The 8712-nt window shown below is 45.2% G+C and overlaps 1 protein-coding gene across 1 annotated transcript; it reads right to left on the reverse strand.

The window, feature by feature from the left end:
• Positions 1-6220: 6220 nt before the first annotated feature.
• LOC123447288 (antimicrobial peptides-like) lies at positions 6221-7447 on the reverse strand. The gene has a single exon (XM_045123877.1). It carries the CDS (start codon positions 7288-7290, stop codon positions 6583-6585), a length of 708 nt encoding a protein of 235 aa, XP_044979812.1. The 5' UTR covers positions 7291-7447; the 3' UTR covers positions 6221-6582.
• Between the last annotated feature and the right edge of the window lie 1265 nt (positions 7448-8712).

The following is an 8712-nucleotide window of genomic DNA, read 5'->3' on the forward strand; positions in this document are numbered from 1 at the left end:
GTCATCGTTATATGACTCCTCAAGAGCCAAACGAAGAGTGCACTCTTCTTCTAGAGCACTAGATAATTCGGCAATTTCATCGGCATAGTCACGGCTATGTCCCTGTAGCTCGGAGATAGTCTCCTCATGAGTCTCAATGAGGTCAGTGGCCTCACCCAGTTGTTCCAAGAGAGCCACAAAGTGTTTCTTGGGTTCTCCCTTAATAGTGCATAGAAACTTATCAAGATCATGCTCATTAAGCTCTCCAACATCACTACCTTCTACACAATTTAACAATGAAGGAGCAGAAGCAATGTTGGTCTTAATGATGGGAGTTACCTGATTGGTACCTTTTGCCATGAGGCACTTGGTGATGTGGTTCTCGTTGGGGGCGTTGAAGAGAGACACCTTCTGGGAAGAGGTAGTGGCGATAGCAACAGTTGCCGTTGCCACTGTATCATCATCATCGCCATCATCATCAGAAGGATACTCCTCTAGGGCCACCATCCCTTTTGGGTGAGGTTTCTTCACAAAGTTGTTCTTGATTGGAAATGATTTGATTTTGTCTTTGCGAATTAGCTTGCCTCCGTTGTCTTCCCTCTTCTCATAGGGACATTCTGCCACGAAGTGACTCACGTTGCCACAGTTATAACATGTCCTCACTCGTTGTTTGGGTTTGAATCCACTCGAGTTGTTCTTGTTGAAGGTGAGTCTTGAGTTCCTTTTATTTCCCCAGAATTGCCCTGATGCAAGAGCCATGTGCTCATGATAAGCATACCTTGTGTCTTCAGGGCAGCTCTCCTCTTCCTCCTCTTCTTCTTCTTCTTCAAGCATTGCTCTTGCTTTCAACGCAAGGTTGGGTGAAGTGGTTTTTGATCGGACACGAGCAAGTGCATTGTCGGCTGTTTCGTTCATGATTGACATTGCAATGAACTCATCCAACACTTCACTGGAAGACAAGGAGTGGAAGTCTGGCCGCTGACGAATGACAGATGACATGGCTTTATTGAAAGGCATGATGGCTTTGAGAAACTTGCGCTTGACCCATGTATCATCCACATCCTTACTCCCATGATCCTTTAGTGCCACAGCTATAGCAGTCACCCTCCGATAGAGATCACGAGGGTCCTCGTCTTCCTTCATCACAAACTCATCGGCCTTATCAAGTATCACTTCATAGTTGGATCGCTGAATACTTGAGCTTCCCTCGTAAAGTACCATAATATGCTCCCAACAATCCTTGGCCAATGTGAAGGGACGCAAGTGGGGAAGATCTTCAGGTGGTACAGCGGACTGAAGAATAAACAATGCAGAGTGATTATATTGATTGTCTGCATCTTCTCTTGGGGTGAGGTTGCTTGGGTCATGAGGATAATATCCTTGCTCAATAATTCTCCACAAGTTTGTTGAGCTGTGATTCAAATGAGACTTAATAGAAAATACCCAGTTAGCAAAATCACCTTTCACAAGTTTAGGAGGAGGTCCAACAGGATTAAGACGAGGTGCGAGAACGGGTCCTCCATATGTCATGGGAGGTGGAACCGAAGCATATGTTCCAGTCCCATCCTTTTCGTGAGGTGAATCAGGTTGCATACCTTTAGCCGCTTCCTTAGAGGAGTTGGCCTCCGAATCGGAAATGGTAGGTTTAACCACTAAAGCCGGTTCGGGTGAACTTTTAAGACCATCAATTAATTCTTTAAGCATGGTTTTGACTTCGCTCGTCAAGGACGTCTTGAGGGCGGCCATAGCCGTATTCAAGTCGTCCCTTGTGACCGAAGTCAAGTCCATGTCCTCGGGTTGCCCACGGTTAACTTCCTCTCCGCCTTCCATACTCTTCGGGTGGTTAAACCCTTAATAAAGAGACGTGGCTCTGATACCAATTGAAAGGATCGATATGGTTGGCTAGAGGGGGGGGGGTGAATAGACAACGACCACTTTTTTAATTAATCTTAACAAGTTAAGGTAAACACTATACGGGTTCACGAATAATATGACAAAGAGGTGACCCCTATAGAAGCTAACAACAAGAGCTATTAAGACAAGTAAGATATAGTCACAAGCATAAGCAAATACAAAGTAAAGGTTAGAGATAACCACAAGTGGAACCGATGGAGACGAGGATGTGTTACCGAAGTTCCTTCCCTTTGACAGGAAGTACGTCTCCGTTGGAGCGGTGTGGAGGCACAATGCTCCCCAAAAAGCCACTAAGGCCACCGTATTCTCCTCACGCCCTCGCACGATGCAAGGTACCGTGATTCCACTATAGGTGTCCTTGAAGGCGGCAATCGAACCTTTACAAACAAGGTTGGGGCAACTCCACACAAAGCTTGGAGGCTCCCAACTAAACCACGAAGCTTCACCACAATGGAATATGGCTTCGAGGTGACCTCAACCGTCTAGGATGCTCAAACACCCAAGAGTAACAAGATCCGCAAGGGATTGGTGGGGGAATCAACTTTTCTCTTGGTGGAAGTGTGGATCTAGGCCTTCTCAACCAATCCCTAAAGAATCAACAAGTTTGATTGGCTAGGGAGAGAGATCGGGCACTTTAGAGCTTGTGGAGCAACAATGGAGCTTAGAGAGGTAAGAGATAGGGTTCCTCAGCTAGAAGAACCCTTTATATAGTGGGGGGAAAAATCAGACCGTTTTCCCACTCTCTGCCCGAGAACCAGCGGTACTACCGCTGTGCCAGAGTGGTACTACCGCTGCCTGGCGGTACTACCGCTGGGCCTCCAGCGGTACTACCGCTGACACCAGCGGTACTACCGCCGGCCCCTTGGTAGTGCACAGGCACTACTACCGCTGGGAAAGTCTTCGCAAAAGGGTCCGTCCACAAACTACCGCTAGGTAGGTGGAACAAAACACCTGGAGCGGTACTACCGCTGACCAGGGGCGGTACTACCGCTGGCAGTCCAGCGGTACTACCGCTGGAACCAGCGGTACTACCGCCGGGGACCATTTTGGAGAGATAAACGAGACAAAAAGGTGAGGGCCGCTCCAAAAGATAAGGAAAGGGAGAATGTGAAGTGTGCGTGTGTAAAGATAGATTCCACCCAAACCTTTCCACTACGGATCCCCTCTTAATAGTACGGCTTTCCTATGACTCAAATAAAGAGAATCGTAGAGAGCGCCGTGCTTCCGTTCCAGAAGAGAGGAGACGTGTCGTCTTGTGCCGTTGACGAGTGTTACCTGAAACCTTGACACACACGATTAGTCCTGTACGGTACTGTCATCAATCACCAAAATTACTTAGGCATAAACTATGCCTCAACAAGTTTCATATATCTTGGCGCGAAAAATCTAATGATGAAGATAATTCTTTATTTGGACGCACTGTTTAAGAGATAAAACATTAAAAAATGAATTTATGAAAAAAAATGTAAACTTCCTAATGAGCAAACCACACACAAGCGAGTGACATCAACCAACACTACTTGGGCAGGCCCAACATCTTTCTGTCAGAGAATGACCCACGCGTGTACGTGGCCATATCTCTGGCCGGGCCGGGCCTAAAAAAACCCATGGTACAAAACCCAGGCCCGAGCCCGGCCCGGCCCGACCCAACCGTCGGGCCTAATTTTTGGGCCCAGGCCCGGCCCGAGCCCGAAGAAGCCCGACCCGGCGTAGGCGTAAAATCAGGTTTTCACGGGCCTGGGCCCGGACCCAGCCCGATCGCCGGGCTTGATTATCAGGCCTGAGCCCGACCCATGGGCAAGGTCGGGCTGGGCTGCCCATGGCCAGGTATACCCATGCGTAGCCAAAAAAGAACGAAATCACTAATAAAGTGGCACCCCTTGCAAACGTTAGTCTCACTGTCTAGGTTGCAACAAGTGATGCACTACATGTGTGTCACTTGTTGCAATTCGAGAGTTTTTTTTTCTAGATTTGTTTATTCAAAATGTTTTATCTTTTAAATCGTGCATCGAAATCTTGAACTGTTTTCACAGTTGAATTTTTCACGTCAAGATCTTCGAAACTACATTTTATGGTGTATGTTGAGTGAAGATTTTTAAGGCAAAGGACGGATAAGAGATCGATTTGCCTTCAAATCTGATATGTTCCCTCTCGAAACAACGATTCCTTCTCAAAGATGTTCGAGTTTCTCAAAGTATATTGTTACAACTATTACAATTTTTCTTATTATAGCCTATTGACGTCATATCATGACAAATGACATCATGCCGGGTTTCATATTTTTCAGACTTCGTTTGTATTTTCTAGAATTAAAAAACTAATAAGTTGTCTTGTCACCTTGATGTTGGGAATTATTTTTCTTTCCTTGGATAATGGCTAAACTAGACTCATGGACACAAGTAAGATTTTTCAACCAACTTCTTCATGCAATTGCAGTTCAAATTTTCATTGTATTCACTAAATACCTTGCAATGTCACAAATGACTAAAATATAGAAAACAAACACTAAAAATGACAAATTTTGACATAGATCATGTTATAGCGTATCTTGGGTGTAGGAAAAAAGTTCAAGACCAACAGATGAAGCAACAATAGCTTCACCTTCAAATCTGTCTTGTTTCCTCTCAAAAACACGGTTCTTCCCTGGGGATGTTTTAGTTTCCAAGCAGTGTGCATCAAAACTTCTGTGAAAATTTGTCAAAATTCCACCACAACATATAGATATCCTATAATGTCACCATGCTAGGTTATATTTTTTTTCAGGCTTTGTTTGCATTATCTAGAATTAAATAATCAATAATCTCAATGTTGAGGGTTGAGTCTTTGCCCCCGGATGAAAGGCCTAAGCATAAAATCATTAACATATATAGTATTTTCAATCCATTTTGGCAAATTTTCATGCACTTATAGTTCAAATTTGCATTATATTCGTTAAATGCTTAGAAATTCACTTAATAGCTTAAATGTAGAAAATGAACCAAAAAATACCGTATTTTGGCATGTAAGATTTAATAGTATATTATGAGTATACAAATTTTTAAAGGTCAACGAATGAAGCAGTCGATACTTTACCTTCAAACTCGTCTTGTTCCATCTCAAAACCATGATTCTTACTCTGAGATGGTCCTGTTTCTAAGTAGTGTAAGCCAATATTTTTGCAAAACCTTCTCAAAATTTGATCACAACCTATTGAAGTTATCTAATGACACAATGCCAACTTTCATGCTTTTCAGACTTTGTTCACATTTCAAGAATGAAAAATCCATTAAGTTTCATATTCGGGGTCAAGTTTTGGCACCTTGATGTTTGGGATTCCCTTCATTTCGTTGGATAAGGGCTAAAAATAGAATCGAGAACACAAATAAGAATTTTCAAACGATTTTGTTAAGTTTCCACACACTTGCAGTTCAAATTTGCGTTATATCCTTTAAATGCCCTAAATATAACACACCTTATTTTTTTTATCTAAAACATATCTAATTTTCCATTACATTAATTTTTAATGCCAAATTTAGCATTTAAATGGAACCATTTGCTAATTTTAAAACATCAATTGCATATGTAGCTATTTACTGGATAATATTCAATTTTGAACTACATGTATATAGAAAATTGGCTATAACTTAAAGAAAAAATAAATCATATTTAGGTACTTACATATATTTCCAGCTCCCTCAATAACTAAACTCAAAATTCAAAAAGTTTTCTCTCCAAGTTCTGAAGTTAACATATCAAACTTATTTTTTTACTGTTTGTCGGGTGTTTTACAAAAAACACTCAGCAAAGCACATGGTTTGCCCACTGTTTTTTGGTTTGAAGAGAGGAACACTCGGCAACCAATCACCTGTTTGCCAAGTACCTTTTTTGCCGAGTATCTTCTAGGCACTCTGCAAAGGGGCTTGTTTTTCCTAGTGCTTGATTAAAAACACTCGGTAAACACCCAAACAGTCGGCAAAGACGTATTTTCGTGCAGTGAGACACACATGTTCAACCTGGGGTTTTGATCCCCGATGGGCTGAGTACAACCACTCTCCTAACCATCTAATCTATCAGAATGTTGTGCCCTACGTCCGTCTAGAACTTCGATGTTGACTCATGCATGATTAAGAAAACGTTAGTAAATTAGCACTATAGCTATTAGCAAGGTCACTATATGTATTCTTGCCATTGCAAAACTAAAAGTGCAGTAGACTCTGGTGTACAGTTGAACTAATAAGAGGGAAGATGCCATCTTAGCTGATTTTAGACGTGTTGCTACTTTCGCCAAGCTTGCTTACGTTAGCGAACTCAGCTATCATCTAGAAGAGTTTACTTAGACAAAGCGGTGTAACCGCAAATATACGTACCTTTTCATTTCTGGGTGCAACACATACACATACACATTACATTACACATGCATGTATACATACACGTACACATACACATGCAGCTCTTGCTTCTTCTTGCGGTAAACATACATAGCAGACCAACCTGCTAAAAGAAGGAAAAGGAACAGAGTTCCATGGAGCTCTCTTCTAGGAGAGGCATCGCCAATCATGCTGCTACTGCAAGCTATTGGTCTTTTATTCTCACGCCTTTGCCGTCATAGCTAGCAAGACGTATACGCGGGCGTATATATAGAAGCGTGTACACACGCAGAAGCGCCATTACATTATTCTTATTATTATTAGGTGCGCGACGCCGCGGACGTCACACCACCTCGATGATGGCTCCGGCCACCGCTTCCCAGCGGCGGAGCTGCTCGCCGTCGCCGTCGCCGTCGCCGCCGCCCACATCGAGGTTGAGGCCGTAGCGCATGCACGTTTGCACGCACCGTTCCTTCCTTGTCGGGTCTCTCCAATGGCTACACTTCCTCTCGCAAGCCGCCCTGCTCGGGTGATGATGCTCCCGTCTGTGGCACTCGTCCACGCACTGCTTCTTCCTCGCCGGAACTTTATGATGTTGGCACTTGTGGTCGCACGAGTCGTTGCTCTGATCATCGACCTCCACCTCCTCGGCGTGGGGGCGCTCGATGACATCGTCACCGCCGCCCACGTCGAGGTTGAGGCCGTAGCGCATGCACTGCTGCACGCACTGTTCCTTCCTTGCCGGGTCTCTCCAATGGCTACACTTCCTCTCGCAAGACGCCCTGCTTGGGTGATGATGCTCCCGGCTGTGGCACTCGTCGACGCACTGTTTCTTCCTCGCCGGAACTTTATGATGTTGGCACTTGATGTCGCACGAGTCGTTGCCCTGATCATCGACGGGCCGGCCGACCTCCTCCACCTCCACCTCCACCTCCGGGACGGCAGTGGCTGCCGCCCCATCGTCCTGCTCCGCGCCTGCCGCCGCGGTAGCCAGCAGCACCGCGGCGAGCAGGAGCAACCACCAAACCCCACCCTTGTGAAGGGAACCCATTGCTGCTCACTCGAGAGATGGATGCAATGGATGTGAGAACTGGATGGCCACTGCCGGCATTTATATACACTTGAGCGAGATGCTTACAACTATCGCGGTAATTTATCAAGTAGTAAGACTCAGTAATCTACCCGGCCGGCCCTTCGTGAACGGGAAGAGCCACGCTCTTCGCGAGAGGATTAGGATTATTTATTGCTTCTGATCCGGTGCCTGACGCCCCTGCTTAATGCCATGAAAGTGAACCATGTGGAGGCCATTGATGCGGGGCAACCACGAGGGACACGGGTGGTACCATACTACTAGTAGTAATCTACTCTTACCAAGAAATGCGCTGGAGGCAAAATTTGGACGAGAATAGACCCGTTTCGTCGGTCTGTCCAACTCCCATGCCCAAGCAGACGTGTTCGGCTGCCATCTGCTATGGATGTGGCGATGCAGGCGGTAGCCACGTAGATGAGCGATTTATTTAATATTTAACCTGCAGGTTGGGTGGCTGATGTTGGAGCTCGCCCAGCGAATCACCATTATGATTTCGTGCGCCGGCGCGCCGGTCGAAACTTTCGGTCCGCTGCGCCCGAGCCGGAGGATCCATCAACCCGCGTCGTCCACACCGTTGGATCTTCCATGCAACATTTTTTTCTTCGATGCAGTAAATTTCGGCGCGATGCAGCAATTTTTTCAACGGTTGCAATAAAAAATAAAATTTGTAGCAAAAAAATATCTACGTGATCGTAGCAAAAAAACGAAGCTGATGGTGCATCGTAGAAAAAGTCAAACGCCGGTTGTAGCAAATATCTTCGTGACGTGGATGCAACTTTTTTAGTAAACGGTTGCAACAAAAAATGATGCCGATTGTATCAAAAATTAACACGGTTGTAGCAAAAGTAAAAAACAGCGATTGTAACGAAAATCCGGCGAACTAAAGTTGCAACCAACCGTGGATGCAGCTTTTTTAGCGGACAGATGTAGCAAAACAAAACGCTTGCAGCAAATATGATGTCGGTTGCAACAATTTTAGACGAAGAAAGTTGCATCCAAGTCAGCGAACGCCCGCGCGGTCGCGTGCGGCCGGCCGAACGGTTCGGCCGGCGCACCGGCCAGAAGCGTTTCCCTAAAGGGAATCGTTTCCATACGGCGCCGGCTGAACCGACGCGCCGGTCGCCCCCTCGCGCACGGGCCCATGCAACATTTTCCCACCCGCGCGTTTTGCTTGTCAGTGGATGCAACATTTTTCGTCTAAATTTGTTGCAACCAGCGTCATTTTTACTGCAATCATTTTTTTACAACATTTTGTCCCAGTAAAAAAGCTGCATATACGTTTGGTTGCAACTTCAGTTCGTCGGATTTTTCGTTACAATCGATGTTTTTTTACTTTTGCTACAACCGTGTTAATTTCTGCTACAACCGGCATCATGTTTTGCT

The sequence above is a fragment of the Hordeum vulgare genome, chromosome 4H (genome assembly GCF_904849725.1).
Source record: "Hordeum vulgare subsp. vulgare chromosome 4H, MorexV3_pseudomolecules_assembly, whole genome shotgun sequence".
In the NCBI taxonomy this organism is placed as follows: Eukaryota; Viridiplantae; Streptophyta; class Magnoliopsida; order Poales; family Poaceae; genus Hordeum; species Hordeum vulgare.

What these genes read in the sequence shown, in the direction of transcription:
- LOC123447288 (XM_045123877.1), bottom strand. Translation starts at nt 7,290, where the DNA reads ATGGGTTCCCTTCACAAGGGTGGGGTTTGGTGGTTGCTCCTGCTCGCC.